At 45.8% G+C, this 18,586-nt stretch overlaps 1 protein-coding gene across 1 annotated transcript in view; it reads left to right on the top strand.

The window, feature by feature from the left end:
* ALK (ALK receptor tyrosine kinase) overlaps positions 1 to 18,586 on the top strand; it is a 682,206-nt gene that overhangs the window by 599,337 nt on the left and 64,283 nt on the right. The window contains exons 10-11 of the mRNA XM_077843727.1: positions 1,585 to 1,679; positions 1,851 to 1,976. Coding sequence (XP_077699853.1) covers positions 1,585 to 1,679; positions 1,851 to 1,976 — 221 coding nt within the window. The remainder of the gene's footprint in view (positions 1 to 1,584; positions 1,680 to 1,850; positions 1,977 to 18,586) is intronic.

Raw genomic sequence — 18,586 nt, forward strand, 5'->3', positions numbered from 1 at the left:
GTTGCCTTGCAGAGCACTTTAGAAACTCTTCTATTTAGAGACCATTCCAGAGCCAGCCTGCATCATGCCATCCATGCTAAGAGGCCCAGTGGCAGGTTGAGAACCTTGCAGCCCTAATCTTTCAGTAATGAAGGAGGGCAGAGAGGAGGGAGAGAGAGCAGAGAGGAGAAGAGAGCCATGCAGTCTCCCTGCAAAGGTCCAGTCAGGGCAAAACAGGGTTTTTGTCCCTCTCCTCCATGCTAAGTGGGCACACGCAGGTAGTTCATTCACTCTGGTACCCCAAGCCGCCTGGAAGGTATGTTGGTGATGCTCAGCACCTGGCCTGACCCCTCAGCATGTGGATGATGGATTAGGAGATGGTGACCCAGAGTGGAGAAATCAGAAAGGTGGGCTGCGGGGCTCTTACCCACTACTCTTCCACCCAGGGATGTGATTCTTGCTAGTCATCATCCCCACATGGCCCTGTGTACCTGTTCTCCTGCTGCCTGTGAGCAGCATCTCTCTCACCCTGGCAACTGCTGTAAACAGAACAAGATGACAGCACTAGGGCCCCTGTTTGCCTCCCGAGAATCCCAGGCCTGGCGGGGCCCCAGGTTACACTGGCTTGAGCTGGGAGCTCATCCAAGGACCATGTCCACTGGGATAATCTAAGGAAACCATGACCTTCCCGAAGCGCATGGAGAAGCCTGATGCTGTGTGTGATACACACATGCCGCTCCCCATCTTTGCATCCTTCCACACCCCTCACATGAGAGCCAGGAGGGCCCTGCCCTGCTCTGAGCTATCCCCCACTCTAGTTCATCTGGTGCAGATGCCCTCTCCTCACATCCACATATCTGAGTCCTCACCTTCCTTCAAAACCAACTTAAATGCTACCTTCTCTGTGAAGAGACCTCAGTGGGTTTGCTGTTAATATTTACAGACTGCTCTATGTTGGTTACAGACACTCTCACTCATATTAAATAATTCAGAGTCAAATTATTTAATATTTAACAATGGTTGGGCGCTTCACGGAGCAGCCCCAATGGAGACTGATGGTGGATGAGACACCAGATCCTTGAGATCCCCCTCACTGTGCAAGGGGTTGACCTTTTAGTTGCTGAATAATGGGAGAAACTAGGGGTACCAGGGAAGGAGCCAGGCTGCCTGAGACAACAAGCAGGGGGCACTTAGGGACAGTTGCTCTTTATCAGTTGGTACAGAAGCATTCTAATATTTTAATAATGACTTTGCCTCTGCCAGGGAGTGCCCACTGATTATCAAGCCTACCCATTTTTGCCTACCCTCAATGCCAAAAAGTGAAAGAGGTCTCCTCAGAGTTTCAGGGAGTCCTGGAGCCAAGCCCGAAACTGCAAAATGGGTTAACATATGGAACAACCCCTCAGGAGGGGAAGTGCTCTGTATGGGTGAAGTAGGGGGAGCTGTGGACTGCTCCCCTCTCACAACTAACTGCTCTGGGATCGGGGAAGGCTGACACAAAGTACAGCAATGAACCAGCCATCGGTACATGTCCACCATGCTACGTCCTGACAGGTGACCAACCCACACTGTTCCTTACACACACTCCTCTTAACACACATACAGGTTCTGGCTGCAGATTGTTGCGTGGTGGGGGCAAGGATCCAGAGCCACCGTGGCTTTTGACAATATCTCCATCAGCCTGGACTGCTACCTCACCAGTGAGTTCACCCTGTCCCTGGCACTTGCCCCCAACCCAGACAACCCCAGGCCCCACTATCCCTCTGTAACCTAAGCCCACTTGCCTGTCCCACCTCCCCCGGGGCATCCTCCTCTCTCTCTCTTAGACCAAGTCTCCCTTAACTCAGCCCATGGGCTCTTCTCTTTTCTAGTCAGTGGAGAGGAGAAGATGCTACAGAATACAGCACCCAAATCAAGAAATCTATTTGAGAGAAACCCAAACAAGGACCCAAGACCCTGGGAAAATACAAGAGAGACCCCCGTCTTTGACCCTACAGGTAAGGGCTCAACTTACAAATTTGAGCAAAGTCATTTTTTTGGTTGCAAAAGGCAGAAGAAAGATACGGGCTGTGATTGTGGTGGGGAGTTGTGTTTAAAGACTGTAACAGTCAACTTTTAAAAGGAACATCATCTATACCCTGGCTATGGGGCTGTAAGAGGAGGTAGTTTTGGGTGTCTTATTACCTGGCCAAATGGAGCGTCTGGAAGTTGTGCAAAGGAGCAACTCTCCTCCATGCCTGGGGAATACCCAGGCACCAATACGGGAGAACCAAGCGGATCTTTCCCCAAACTTGGTCTCTTGATATCACTCCCCATCTACTGCACAAAGCAAACCTTATGTCAGATTTCTTCCTCTCATAAAGAGGGTTGGGCCCCAAACCAGCATTATTTGTTGCACAGAGCCAGGCTAGCCCATCATGAGGAAAGGCACAAAAGCTTCAGGTTCAACACATCTCCTCAAAGCTTGGCTCCCCTCCAAAGCTATTTGACTCCACATCTTCCAGGCTAAAAGACTTCTCTCATGGAGACTCTTGCTGCTTCAAACACAGGCTTCTTCAGCCTCTGGCCCTAAACCATGGTGTGACTTCACAGCTATTCTTTGTGCCAGGAGGAAGTCTCTTAGAATCAGTCCCCAAAGCCAGTATGATGTTCTTTAACAGTTATTAGACCTGTGAGACTGGCCCCAGAGAAGCTGGGGCCTGATACCAGCAGGTCAAGGGGTTCAAATCCCCAACTGGGCCTGGGCACCTGGGTATGGGAGTAAAGTAATTAACCTGGAGAAGCAGGTGTACAACACTGTCCACCCATAAAATGGACACCCATATACTCTGTTCTATAAAAGATCACTCTATTAAAATAACAATAGATAAATGAGAAATGTCTAATTTCTACTTTCATATGAAATCCGTATTTAGTGAAAAGTCCAAAAAAAAAAAAAAAAAAGAGAGACTTTTACCTTCACACTAAATTCATTGACTCTCAACTTATTATGTAAATATTAGCCTTGCTTTATCTTTGAAGAAAGAAACCCCTTCCTCTCTCTGCCTGGAAAGCTGCCCCAGGTGTAGTTCTCTCTGTCCCTGATTCCTGCCTGATTCAATCTAGCGGCCAGACCAGGAGAAAGAGTTCATTGCTTTTCTCCTCACCTCTCACCTCTTCCCCCTTCACCTTTAACTAAAACCTCAAAACACATTTTCATTTTTCCACATGAGGGGGAACCTGTCGCCTGTCTCTATTTCCCTACTCTGCCTCATTGTTCATGAAAAAGTGAGGGAGGTGCCTTCCATCCATGGGCCACTGCCCCTCCCCGCCACCCCACCCTGGTGTCAGACCCCCAGGACTCCCTAGGCCCTGGTCAGCCACTGCCTCCCTGCGATGCACTCAGGACACGTTGAGCAAACATCGTGGCAAGCCCAGGCCTCACCTCACCACCAGCACTGATTACATGGCAGGGGCTCCAGAAACATGTATCGACTGATGTGGGGGCGGAGGGAGGCAGGTTGGGGTGGGTGGCGCTTGAGGCTTCAACTCAGTTCTCAGATACTGGCAACCAGCACTCAGGAGTAGCCATCCACCCGCCCTGACTCCCGGTTTATTGCCATGTAACTCCCACTGTCCCTAAAAGGCTAATCAACGAGGGTCTGCCACTTAGATTAATGAAATCACGCGGCGGCTGGAAAGTGCTGACCCTCCCAACCTCCCCACCAAATAAAATCAGAAGCGAGGGGCTGCTGAAGAGGCTGGAGCTTCCTCGGCTGCCCAACCCAGCCACAGAGCAGAAGGGACAGGCAGGGGGCTGTGGGTCAGCATTCTGCCTCCAGATCCCCTTCCAAAAGGACCCCAACTCCAAGGGAAGAGGACCCTGAGGCAAATATACCCCCAAGCAGCCTCAGTGGGCTTTCCCAGGATCTCACTCTTACAGAGGAGCAAGAGGGGAGAGAGAAGTTGAGGCAGGCTCCCAGCCCCTGCGCCTGCTGAAAGATGTCCCAATCCCACCACGCTGCCCACCCCTAGCACCTTCTGATTCATCGGCAGAAGGAGGAGCAGGGTTGCCTTTCCCCACCCCCCCACAGGACATGGTCCATCATGCCCCTTGGCTCCACTTGGCCAGGACTCAGCCTCATGGTCGGGAGAAGAGGCCACCCTGGAGCTGTGCTAAGGCCTTCCCTCACCTAGCTTTCATCTAGGCCTACACACAGTCCTTGCACAATTCCTCTGTGGCCAGTCACCTGCTCAGAGATGCTGAGCTGAACAAAACCCAGGTCAGGTGTTCAAAGAACTCCCAGTCTATAAGAGGAGAGTACAGGTAGAAGGAGAGGAGTGACCTGTGAACCAGCAGGTCATGGCCCACAAGGTGAAGCATAACCCAGCTCAGAGCTTCTGCCTGGGAGGAACTCTAGAGAAGAAGGGAGGGCTGTGGTGGGAGGGGGCTGGGAAGGGAAGGAGCTATCAAGGAGCACGCATGCCTGACGCTGGGCAGGGTTGGTGTTTCACACACAACCCATCCAGACCTCACTCTGGCCGGGGATATGTGCTGTCATTACCACTGTGGGATGAGAAGATGGTCTAGAGGAATGAGTCCCTCAATTGGTAGGGAACGGAGCCAGGATGAGACCCTGAAGTCTACATTCTTTCAGCCAACTAGGCCACTTCGGGTATCCAGGTTCAGAGATAAACACGAAAAATGGAAAGAGCAGGGGAGCATCCTAGACAAAAGGCCGTGCATGTCCGGTAAGCACATTAGTGCCCAGCCTTCCAACAAAGGATGGAAGAGACAAAATAACAAGATTTCCTTCCCAAAGTTCAGTGCTGTCAGTCTCTGCTGGACTGGAACAAGGGCAGCTGGTGGCATTTCAGCTTTACCTCCTGGCAGGTGCTAGAGCAGCTCCAAAGGTTACACTGGATCTTTTGAAAACAGTCACTCACAAAACATCCAGACCTCCCTAAACACTCTGCATGTCCCCTAGGTCAGCCCCATGACGAGGCCGTGATCTCCGGGTCTGGGGGTCCCCTCACCTCCAAGCCCACTGGGCAGACCTGAGCCACTGGAGCCTAGATAGGCAGGGAGAAGCCTGTCCAGGTGCTTTGTGAAGCATTCTCGGAAGCCTGAGTCACTTTAGCTAATCAGATGAAGAAACAGAGAGAAAATGGGGCAAGTATTAAGTCTGGGGAAATTACATTTGTCAGCTTTGCACATACAATTACACTAACCAAATGCTTAGGATAATGCAATCACGAGGCTGCAGAGTTCTCTCTCTCTCTCTCTCTCTCTCTCTCTCTCTCAACAGTAATGAATGTGCAAGCCAGCTCTGCCACCCTCCCTACAAAGCCCAGATAAGGAACAGGCAGGACCCTGAAGGCCCATGACCCTTCCTCAGCCTCCTTACCCCGCTCTTCTCCTGTGAGCTCACACATTGTGTGTAGGGAGGACAGATGGAGTCAGCTCAGAGTATGTAAGAACCAGCCCAAACCTTGGGCCCAACCCACAGGAGTCTGGAACTAATGGAGCCCTGGCATCAAACCACAATCTTACCTCTGAGTTGGTTAGTGACAGTTGGTTTACTATTCTCTGAGTACACATCTCTTGCCAAAGGCTGGGGGGACAGTTAAAACTGTGTAGGATCACGGAATGAGCACTGGACCAGGAGTCAGAAGCCCTGTGTACAATCCTGGCAGGCCTGCACTAGCAAGCTGTGGTCCTGGGGTGGGTCCTGCCTCTGCCTGTCTTCTCTCTCCTCTTCGGACCACTGGGGCAGGTCAGCAAACCCACAAGTAGCAGAGCTCAGTGGAGACGCGCTCATGTCAACACGGACAAAGGCAAGGAAATTACTTCTTTTCATAGTCGAGTTTAAAGTGGATAATCTCCAGGTCCCTCCCCATCACCAGCCCCATGGTTTTAAGGGCTGAAGGGATATGGCGTGAGAGAGCCAGAGCTATCTTGGCCCATCTCTCTAATTAACCCATGACACTGCTAATGCACCCAGGAGAAAGGGTGACAGACTGTCCATTTCCACACATGCTCCTATGATTCAAGAACAGATGCCAATTTCAATGAGAAAGTTTTATGTGTTTCATATAAATTGATTGAGTCTATTTCTGCTAAATGCATTATCCATTCACCACAGAACAACTATTAGAGTTAATAGAATTTGTAGCTAGAGCCATTATGGTCCAAGCATGCCCTTCTGGGGATGACGGCATTGTTGCAAGGCACGCTTGCCAAGGGTCTGGCCCCCTCGCTCTGAACCTGTCTTCTCATTTCTACCAGAGCCTTCTGCACTCGGGCGCTGCAGACCCAGCCAGGTTCATTTCAGCGGCACAACCAAATAGTGAGGATTGACCTCGTTCTTGAACAAATAAATGTATTCTAATCCAATCCCAAACAAATCATAGCAACCTATCACTTGTTGGCACCTCAGACAACTACCAGCTTGAGGAAGCTGGGATTCTGCTTTAACCTGAGCTCTTTGCTGCATGCCAGTTTGGGAGGCAGGAAGCCCTAAGGCATGGGGAGGGCAGGAAACAAGTAAGGGTAGAGGTGCCAGGGAGCCCCACTCACCCTGGGGGGACTCCAGTTGGACTCTTGGGTTCAGTGTATCATTAACAGCTTTCCCCTGAGATGCCCACTGTCAGGGCACCTGGGGCTTCCTAGTGCAGCAGGGACCCAGATCACCCCAAGCTCTCTCCACATGTGTCCTCATACCATCTGCTTCTGGCCACCTTGCTAGGGCAAGGAGGACCCTGCCAGAAATGCTGCTTCCTAGTCCCTAGTGGAATCTGAATGTCTAGGAAGGAGAGGTCACACTCTGCATTTTTTAGGAGACTCTCAAGGAAAGCCTGATTTAAAAGATAGTTTAGCAACTGCAAAGGGCAGCCTGACCTCTTTAAAACAGACGAGGAGCCTAGGCCTGGGGAAGGTGGGGACTGGTTCAGAGTCACATGGAATGCTTTTAAGTTTTAATCTCTCAAATAGCAAAGCATGTTGTCATCTACTCTTTTTTTTATTTTTTTTAAAGGTTTTATTTATATATTCATGGAAGACACAGAGAGAGGGGCAGAGACATAGGCACAGGGAGAAGCAGGTTCCCTGCGGGGAGCCCGATGCAGGACTCGATCCTAGAACCCTGGGATCAAGCCCTGAGCCAAAGCAAATGCTCAGCCACTGAGCGACCCAGGCATCCCCTCTTTACACACCTAAAAACCACCAGTCACTGGGCATGCTGGGTGTCAGGAACTGTCCTGGGCTCTTTTGTCTTCATGATCTCACTAGTTGGCACTATAATACAATCCCTCTTTTACAGCTGAGGGAGCAGGCCCCCAGAGGATAACTTGCCTGAAGTTATACAACTTGTGTATAAGGCTAAAAACCATGGTCTCTTGAGAAATCATACGGAAAAGTTAAGCTTTGTAAGCCATGTAACATTTAGAAGGGCAAATTGTGATACATCTTCAAGGAATCCTACTTCAAGATTCTAGAGGAATCTTGTCTCTGAAAATACCTCCGTTTCTAAAGTTTTTGCTTAAAGCATCTTCACTGTTATTCAAAACGGCACACCAGGCACACATGTACCACACACACACACACACACACACACACACATAAGGAAGCTGATAATTGCAGCTAACTGGCACCCCTCTGTGCACCCTGATCCTCATGGGTGCCCATGGAATACCCTTTTGTCAGCACCCATTCGACTGGGGGAAAGAATTTAAGACTTGAACAGGCACAGGCCACAGATAGAATCCTTGGGACTCCTTTGGGTGGCTGGCCATTTTTTCCTGTTCAACTGTTGGCTTTTTAACCAAGTGTTATGTGTTCTCTCTTATTTTACTAATTTTAGATTATCACCTATTTATAGCAAGAGAACTAGGGATGACTCATGAAGCACCAGCCTTAACAAGCTTGTGGGCCTCCAGTCCCAGTGGCAGGTCCAGTGCCCTCCCAATTACAATGTCACTCTTCATTTGAGAGTGTCTCCCTTCCCTCCCTGGGAGCTAACACAGCCGTGCTCCGGGAAGAGAGGTGCATGGAACTAAGTCGTGATTCATGATGCCCATTACTGACGCTAATGAGGCTCTTCCAGGGAGAGAGGTTTTATACATTGGAGACCCAGTTGGCATCCCCAAGAGGTGGCCTGCGTGGTGGCCGAGAGAGAGAAAGCACATCCACGGTCCCCAGTGACAGTACAGGGTGGAGCGGAAGGCCGAGTAGGAGGCTCGCTCCCCCGACAGAGCCCCCACCAGCAGCAGCTTCCAGGGCGAATATACCACATTATAGGCTGTCCCCTTAGATCTGTACATGGTCACCAAGCATGTTCAGCTTCTTTCAATGGGTCCTTACAGACCCCCAGGCTCCCCAAGGATAGACATCACTATCAGAAGGTGACGATGGCATCACAGTTTGTTTGTTTGTTATTGAAGTATAGTTGATAGATGTGACATTAGTTTCAGGCGTACAACACAGTGAGTCAGCAAATATCCGTTCTGCTGTGCTCACACAAGTGTAGCTCCTATCTGGCACCACACAACACTGTCATAATACTATTAAGTCTATTCCCTATGCTGTACCTCTCTCTTCTCCTTATGACTTATTCATTCCACGACTGGAACCCTGCACCTCCCACGCTGTTTCATCCATTCTGAGTCTGGTATGTTTTTCAAGAGCACAGACTACCTGTATTCAAGTCCCAGCTATGCCGCTTACTTTAAGCCACTTCCTTCTTTTTGTGCCTTTCCTTCCCCACATTAAAAAAAATGGTGCCTTTATCATTAGTGCATAGGCTTGATAAAAGGATTAGATGAGTGAATGCCTGTCCCAGGCTGAAAGAGGAGCAGGACACAGTGAGCTGTGTGAGCTATTAATATTTTCCTCATTTCAGAAGTGAGGATAGCATCAGAAAGGTTGTGTGATTTGTCCCACCAATTGAGTGCAGAGCCAGGATCCAGACTCAAGCTGCTCACTCCAAAGTCTTACCACTGTAACCCCATTCCCACTGGGAACAATCCCAAATATCACCCAGCTACTGACAAGGGAGAAGCTCTAGCTGCATCCAGGTCAACCGGTTTTCTCTTTCCAACTCAGGAGACCCAACTCAGCATTCAACACAGAAAACATCATTGCTTTCTAGTCAGTGTTTTTAGAATTCCCTGAATCCCAATCCTTAAAAAAAAAAGAAAAATCATGGGAGCCTGAGTTCAGTTCAACAAGCTTAATGAGCATGTGCCATATGCCTGCACTGTGCCAAGCCCTGTGCTGGGTACCTCGGGACCTGCAACTGGGAATGAGCCAAAGTGCCACTCTTGAAAAATGCACCACCCAGAGTTGGTTCCACATAAACCTGGTATGAAACCACTCCTCTCTCAGCACATGGGAGATTCTGGTTCCTTTTCCAATTTCTAACTTTAATTGCATCTGGAATTAGAACACGTCCCCCCACTCCATGGCTCTGACTTCATCCTGTGCTGGATGTTGAGGTCTTCATCCACGATTGGTGCATTGCAGATTCTACTGAAATGATCATTATTTTTTAAAGGAAATCTAGTGTCCTTTGAGAAAGGAAAAAATCTATGCTGTTACTGCAGAACTTCCCAACCCTGTGTCCCACTGGAGAAACAGCACAGTATCATCCAGCTCTGATGGACTCAAAAACACCTCATGAACCGCCAATCTAATGCTACATGGTGGTTGAAATCATGGAAAAGGGGATCCCGGGGTGGCGCAGTGGTTTGGCGCCTGCCTTTGGCCCAGGGCGCGATCCTGGAGACCCGGGATCGAATCCCACATCGGGCTCCCAGTGCATGGAGCCTGCTTCTCCCTCTGCCTGTGTCTCTGCCTCTCTCTCTTTCTCTCTCTGTGACTATCATAAATAAATAAAAATTAAAAAAAAAAAAGAAATCATGGAAAAGCTACAGACAAAATGTCTTAACACCAGGCCATGGCTCCTGTTAGCAGAAGAGAGGATTCACTGCCTTTCTCTCTCCTGGATGGCCTAAGAAAACATGTTGCTTTTACCCATTTGTTTCAGTGAAAGGTTGCATATGTGGGAGACAACAAATGATCCAAGAACTCTGGTATCAGCATGGCTTGATTAAGATCATTTAGCTCCAAGACCAGCAGAACACAAAAGGCCCCTCCATCAGTGCAAATACATTAAGCATTTGTTTGAGGGGGAAGACCACTTTTAATTATCACCCTACTCCCAGACTTGCTGGTTCAGCCTGCAAAACAACCCTGCATCCCCTTGGAGCCTATTCAGATTTCTGCTTGTTGCAGCAAAGCTTCAGTGGTCCTGGGCAGAGAGATGTTCTGTTGTTTTCTTTTGTTTTGTTTTGTTTTGTTTTGTTTTGTTTTAATTTATCTGGGCCTAGAGCTGGACAGAGGAACTATGAGGAAAAAGGCTGAAATACTAACTCTAGATCACATAAAGGGATCCTCCCCACTTGCTGCTCCATTGGCAAGAGAAAAAGGAACAAGAGGTGGAATCACCCTAGCCACCACTGAATCAAGGAGGAGACAGAAGACATCCAGAAGAATACAGCCTAGCCAGGGCCCTCCACACTGGGTGCTTACACAGAAGATGAGGAAGCCAGAGAAAGTCCTGGTGTGGGGTTTTGGGGTGGCTAGATAGTGATCTATTACCTTATAACAAGTTACCATAAATGCAGCAGCTTAAAACAACATACATGTGTTATATTAGTTTCTGTGGGTCAGGAAACTAAGCACAGTTCAGCTGGGTTTTCTGCTTTATAATTTCTCATATGGTTGCAATCCAGGTGTTAGCTAAGGCTGGGTCTCATCTGAAAGCCCAACCAGGGAAGGTGTCCCTCCCAAGTTCACATGATTGTGGCAGTTCTTGAGACACCTGGAAAGAGAGGAGGAGGAAGGAGAAAGAGAAAGACAATCTGCAAGCAAAATGAAAGTTACAATCTTATGTAATGTAATCATGAAAATGACATCCCATCACCATTACCATATTCTATTGCTTAGAAGCAATACACAGGTCTCATCCATACTCAGGGAGGAGACTAAGGAAGGTCTGACTACCAGAACACAGAGATCAATGGGGATCTCCTTAGAACCTACCTGCAGTGGGCTTCTGTGTGACAGAGATCACCCAACTACCAGGAAGCTTTGAGAACTCATGGTGGAGGCTGATGGCAAGAGTTCCTGAAAGTGCTCTCAAGCCTATCAGACACTTAAATATTCATAAAATACCTACAAAGTGCCAGTCCACAGCAAGATCATAAAATGGTTTGGTCAAGAATCCTGAAGACTAAGGTTCTGGCTTTGCAATTTGAGTAGAATCAAACATTCTGGGCCCCAGTTTCTTCCTTCATGTGTACAGCAGGGATAACAGTTATCTGCCACAGTTCTTTCTCAGAGCAGCTATTGTAGTGAACAAATGCGCTCATTTCTAGCAGGCTTTAAGAGTATACTAATATAAAATGTTGTTGTGATGTTGTTATTAACATTATTATTAAAATATATAAGGGAAAAGATTGGGCCAGTTCGCTCATCCCTCCATATGTTGTCTTCTATAAATTTTCAGTGTATTTATAATCATCCTCCTCCCCAAATTATGAGCCACCCACCTTTGATAATATGTAAGTGTGTGTTCTGAATATATTTTTCCTTGAATTCTTTTGCAAAAGTTTCAAACAAATCCCAGCTCTGCATTCTTAAAACTAAAAAGAGGAGGGGCAGTATTTTGCACTGTGGGTCCTCTTGTTCAATCAACACAGTTCATCTTCAATTTGCAGATGAAACCCTCAAACTTCATTTGGGGGAAATGAATGACTTTTGTGGGGCCACAGAGGATTGCCCCATGAAGACCCACTCACCGATATAAATTGAAAGAGGATTTTTAGTCTTTTAAAGCTTGTCAAGATCTCAGTCATAATGGGGCCTCCAGAACTTTCTCCAGGAACAGCTTTTTAAACAAATCCTCGGAGATTAGATGTGAGAGGCCTGATTTGGTTTTTAAAGAGAATATTGACAGTATCTTCATAATAATGTGAGCACAGTTTATACATTTAGTTATTATTTTTTAAGTGACTGACAAATTGATCCTATTCCAGGATTAATGTTAACAAGTGAGGAAAATAAGCACAGCTTGGGCTTGTCCAGCAACCTAACAGAATCAGGAAAACACTCCAGGACCTCAGATGAGCTTCCTAGAACTTTTCCTCAACTGGCTTTATGACTTTGATCCGCCTAACTAGTCCATACAGTCTATCAATTGATAGTTTCCATCAGTCATCAGGTCAGTAGAGTGTCCATATTGCTAAGGGACAGGATTCAAGTATTCTCTTTTTTTTAAAGATTTTATTTATTTATTCGTGAGAGACACAGAGAGAGAGAGAGAGAGAGAGAGAGAGAGGCGGAGACATAGGCAGAGGGAGAAGCAGGCTCCATGCAGGGAGCCCGATGTGGGACTCGATCCCGGGTCTCCAGGATCAGGCCCTGGGCCGAAGGCAGGAGTTAAACCGCTGAGCCACCCGGGCTGCCCTCAAGTGTTCTCTTAAAGACTGTGGGGCTCCCTACATTTCAGTAATGTGGGTGTGGTTATATGTATAGGAGTGTGTGCTGGTATGTGTGTGAATGACTATGTGAAGATGTGTGATGTCTCCTCAGGACCCTACCCCTTTCTGTTGTGCAGTTGTGGCTAAGAGACAAAATACCTTTCAACAAACACCTGTTTATTACCACCAGGACTACCCTGGCTCTTTCCAACCTATATTGCTCTAATTCTACTACAAGAACACAAAGGGCCAATAGTGTTCCCACCAAACCACACACAGTACCCTCAGCATGCATGATTTCCTCCTTCCGACCCCTCAAGTGGGTTTGAGGGCTGGTATTTGGCCTACCCTCTTCTATCTCTCTTGTTTTGTTCTTCACTCAACAAAGGCTTATTAACTTCCTTCTTCACGACTGGCACTGTTTTAGGTCCTGGAGACAAAGCAGTGAACTAAATCAACTAAGCCTCACTTAGCCTCATAAAGTTTATACACCAGAGAGGTGACAGACAACAAACAAGTATACAGGTGATATATTTCAGATAGTGATGTTTTGTGAAGAAAATAAAGCAATTTAAGTAGACAAGTGACAGTGGCAGAGCATATGTGGTGTGTGCATATGTGCCATAATGATAGGGGTGTTAACAGAGAAGACTTCAGGTTCCTTCAAGTATGTGTCAGAGAAGAACCAAATAATAATATTTGTTACTAACATTAAGTTCCTACTTTTTACCCCTAGGCTAACGCAGCCTGGGAAAACCTCCAAGGCCCTCATGATGTAGTTACAACTCTCATAAACACTAAAGGCCTTGACCATGAACTGTGTATAGATATAGCTGAGGGTGGGTGAAGAAAAGGGAGCATGCCAGGGCTGACCAGGCCAGGACGAGGGAGTGACCCTGATGCCTGGTTCCCCACCAACATCGCTGTTTGAGGGATAGCAGCGAGAGTCTCTCTCTGGTCATTGGTGTTTTTACCTCAAGCAGGTGGGAGATCTTGATTCTAGAAGTGTCCATTCAAGGACAAACATTATATGGTCTCATTCATTTGGGGAATATAAAAAATAGTGAAAGGGAATAAAGGAGAAAAGAGAAAAAATGAGTGGGAAATATCAGAAAGGGAGACAGAACATGAGAGACTCCTAACTCTGGGAAACGAACCAGGGGTGGTAGAAAGGGAGGCAGGCGGGGGGTGGGGGTGACTGGGTGATGGGCACTGAGTGGGGCACTTGATGGGATGAGCGCTGGGTGTTATTCTATATGTTAGCAAATTGAACACCAATAAAAAATAAATTTATAAAAAAATAGAAGTGTTCATTCAGATTGAGGTAGGACCCAGACAATGGCTGGGAGCCCAAGGAGGGGTCCAGTCCCATAACAAAAAGCACTTTATAGATGATTGCTGACATTAGTTTGGTGATCCTATACATGACTAGTGTCGTTAATGGAGTGCCTTATGATGGGGTGATACACATCTCTGTGATCTTCTTGGCCTTTTTCCATGCTTGTTTCTTAAGATGCTGTATCTCAGGCCACCATGGGGGCATCATAGGTAGGAATAAGAAAGAAGTGTCTCTTCTCCCTCTTCTCTCTAGGCCTCTCACTCAGATACATTGTCTTCTCTTCTTGGTCCACCATTTGGTCCTATTTCTTCCACCACTACTTTCCCTTTTGCCCTTGACATTTGGATTTTCCACCTCTCAGGTATCCTTCTTTCCAATTCCCAAGAGGGTCCAAGACCCAGACCCAGAAATCAGGACATTTGTTCTTTCTAGTTCCAAATCACTTGGCCAGTTGGACCGCTAGCCCTTTATCTGTCCTTCTGTCAGAAGTGTTCCAATCACAAGGGCCTTATAAGGCGGTGGGTGTGAGCGTGTGCATATTTCACCCTTAATGACTTAGAACCAGACAATAAGCAAGAACTACTACTGGCTTCTTGTACTATTACCCCGCTCTCTGGAGGCAGTGAATCCTGTTAACATAACCCCTATGGCAAAGTACCAGACTGTCTCTCCCCTGTCCAAGTCCATGGACAAGAGCAGATAAGGTCAGAAATCAATGAGTCTTCAGGCCTGCATATGATAACACTGGTGTTTGAATCACCATCACTTTCCACTTGAAACTTAAAACCAAATCCATTATGTGTAACCCCCAGATGTGTGAGTCTACAACACCCCTCTCCCTACCAAATACTTTATTAACACAACTCTGGCCTGAAGCCAACTTGGGAATAACAAAATTAGCCCCGAGGACTCCCTTAACTTAATTTTTACAGCTATGCTTTCAGGAGAGTGTTTTTCCTGTGACCTTTCTCTTCTCTCATGTGTTACTGACTTTCCCTCAGGGAGCAGGGGGTGGCTGAGAACACAACACAGTAGCCATCACAGGAGCCATTAAAAACTCCCTCGGATTGCCGGGTGTCAGAGCTGTTTAGGGTAATTCCGTCCTGAAAGCAGCTTTTATCTCAACAGCCCTGACTTGTTTCCCTGTTGATGGGGATCTGGCTTGCTCAGAGGTTCCCTTCTATGAAGAAATATCTGCCTCCCAACAGAGAGGGACATGGGCTTCTAGTCTTTGTTCTCTGGGAGACCTCAGCATTTTTAGACATCCTTCCAGTCTAGTGGAACTGTGTGAGGGGCAAAGGAGACAATGATGTAAAAGTAAAACACATATCATGTGCATGAGAATATCTAGCATAAAAGATAGGGCTGGTGTTTTCATTATTGTTATCACCTCCTAACTTCACATCATCAAAAAAGAACAAAAGAAAAATGGCCAGAAAGCTTTGCACAAATGAACATGGTGTGTGTGTGGGGGGGGGGGGGGGTGAGTGTAGTATGTGTCCGTGACAGTTTGTGTGATGAGTGTTAGTGTGGTGTGTGTGTGTGTATGAGTGTGTATGAGTCTGTGTGATGGGTGTATGTGTCATATGTGTGGTGTGAAAGTGTGTGTTATGTGTGTGAATGTGTGAGAGTTTGTGTGGTGGGTATGAATGTGTGTGGTATGTGAGTTTGTGAGGGTGTCATTGTGTTGTGTAGGAGTGTGTGTGGTGTGTGTGTGAGCATATGAGAGTTTTGTGGGAGGTGTATGTGTGTGTGTGTCATATGTGTTGTGAGAGTGTGTATGGTGTGTGTGAGTGTGTCATGTCTGGTGTGAGTGTGTGATGTGCGTGAGTGTGTGGTACGTGTGAGAGTATGCATGTGAGTTTGTGCGGTGGGTGTGAGCGTGTGCATACGTGTGCATATGTCATGCAAAAATAGTCTGAGAAGCAAACTAGAACATGGGAAATTCACCAACTGAAAACTGACTGTGTTCCAGAAAGAGTAAATGTGACCTGCCTCTCCTCACTTAGCCCCAGATTTAATTTTTCTACGTGGTCACCTCTCTGGCAAGATAAAAATGATTCTACCCTGTCTACTGATTTGATGTGGTTGTCAGGAGCTAAACTTGCTGGAGGATGGAGCTACAGCTACATAAATGCTCTGTAATTAAATACATGGAAATTAGAGGCCTAAAGGGTCCTAGCCCTGTTCCCTCAAAATCATAGTAACGTCTTTCTCCCTAAGGTTAGATGTCCAGGACCTTCCATCATCTACCAAATAGAAGTACCCAAATATCAATACATTCCAAAACTGTGAAATATAGGCTTCTTGCAGCTATCTGGCCCTCAACCTGATACAGAGATGTGGGGCCACTTTCATGCCCTCACCCAACATTGAGTATAAAATAAGATTAAACATAGGAGGACATGCTGAAGCACTAGGAAAGCATATGTAACAATGAGAGAGAAGAAAGTGAATTAGTATAAGTATTTATACCTGGGGCCAATTCATGAAGGGACAAATGGCCCTAAACAACTGGCTACATCTGGGTGGCACTATCAAAGGAAAAGTTAAATTATACTGAGTGGGCTGTATCCCAAAAAAGGCAGACATGATGTAACAGCAAGTTCTAGTCCATGGTCATTGGAGATGTCCCTGATATGCAATTGGAAAAATTCTGCAGCCCCAAGAGTAGAAATTCAGGTGAGAGACCTGAACAGACAGATTATATAAAAGGGCTAATCATAACAGGTGACCTCAAGTGATTCCTACTTTACAATTTTTCTCAAGGAAAAGAGAAGATGGCAGTGATGGCAGTACCAGCATAGTTGTCTATCTCTCTGAATCTAAAAGCAAAGCAACTATATATCAAAACTGAAAACCTATGAACATTTACAACAAAATTGTTTGATTAAAAAAATACCTAAAATACAAATGGATGAGGGCAAAGTACAACAACTATAAGACCTGCCTAATTAATATCAGCATCTGAACAAAAGAAGGGAGTTGAAGGCAACAGGCTGTCTTATAAACCTGAGAACAGGAGAAAAATCACTGACAGATACATGCTGGAAATGACTGACAACCAATCTGAGAAGGATTGCTGAATCTGGGAGAGGTTTTGTCCAGTCCAGGGGTATGTGAGTGCAAAGGGCTAAGGTAATATTTGAAGACGCTAGGGTGACCTAGCCATCAAGCCTCCTTTCCAGGAAAGAGTCCATACTAAGAAGAAATTTCTAGATGTCAAATCAACATTGAGTAGGATAGGAATGATAGATAGATAGATAGATAGATAGATAGATAGATAGATAGATAGATATCCAGGTATATATGAAGAAAAGAAATAGAGCCAGAAACTTTTGAAAGCAAACTGCCATATTTTTCAACACTATATGAAAAAAAGAATAGAGGGAGCTCTGTGAAATTAGAAAATCTCTTGAACTCTAAAAGTCCTGGAAAATTAATTTCATGTAAAAATGTGTAGGTATCAAGACCCATCCACATTACAATAAGAATTTTAAAAGAGCATAGAGGACAAAACAACATCCCTACAGAAAATTGAAAGAATATCAGAAAGACATATCCACAAAGAGATCAAAATTATAGTCTATTTCCAAATGAGCTGATACTAAAATAATGATAGAAGACATGAAAAATAGCATAAGCCAGTGTTACAAAAGATCAAAAACTAAGTGGTAGAACTCAGAAAAGAATTTGAGATAAGAGGAAAAGTAATTTCAAAATTGAAGACTAAATTAGAGCAAATAAACATGACAGTTAATGCCTTATAAAAATAGAAAGTGAAAAGAGAAAATTTTTTTCAAATAAAAAAGGTGACATCCATCAAGATAGGCAGAGAAGATCCAACATGCAGATAACAGGAGTGCCTGAAGAAGAAGATTGGAGAAAGGGAACAAAACAAATGCTTAAAGCTATAATTGAAGGAAAATATTCTTATTGAATCTAATTAATAAAAGAGCACACTGTGCTGCTGAGAATACTAATCCAAGTGAGTTATACCAAAAGGTATTCTAGTAAAATTGCTGGAAATTAAAGAAAAAGACTTTGGGCATCTAAGAAAAAACAGCAAGTGATTTATTAGAGAATGAAATTTAGATTATCATCAAAGTTCTTTAGGGGAGGTTAGATTTTATTCCATTTGACAGGCAGAGAGATTAAGAGCACAAGCAGGGGGAACAGCAGAGGGAGAGGGAGAAGCAAGCTTCCTGCTGAGCAGGGAGCCCAATGTGGGGCTCGATCCCAGGACCCTGGGATCATGACCTGGGCCAAAGGCAGATAGATGCTCAACTGACTAAGCCATACAGGTGCCCCCAGAGTTTTTGATAGTACTACTTTAAACCAGAAAAAAAATGGAGTAATATATTTAATATACTCAAAGGAAACAAATATTATCAATATCAAAGAACTCAAAGAATGTTATTCCCATGAGCCCTCTCTAAGGAATCTACTTGAAATCAAGCTTCAGACAACCAAAATGACTAAAGATATATCAACATGATGGTTAGGAGCATTAAACATATGCACTTACAGAAGTGAGATGAGCTAAAGGTTAATGAGATGATATGCCCAAACAGAGTAGCTAGAGTACAAGTTCAGGAAATTATAGGAGAAAGGAAGGCACATACACCCAAAAAATTTTTAATTGATCTTGGTTTTTATTTTTTGGTTTTATTATATTCTATTTTTAGAGAAAGAGATAGAACACTAGCCAGCAGGGGAATGGGGGGGAGGGGCGGTGGAGGTGGG

The sequence above is a fragment of the Canis aureus genome, chromosome 12 (assembly GCF_053574225.1).
Source record: "Canis aureus isolate CA01 chromosome 12, VMU_Caureus_v.1.0, whole genome shotgun sequence".
Taxonomy (NCBI): domain Eukaryota; kingdom Metazoa; phylum Chordata; class Mammalia; order Carnivora; family Canidae; genus Canis; species Canis aureus.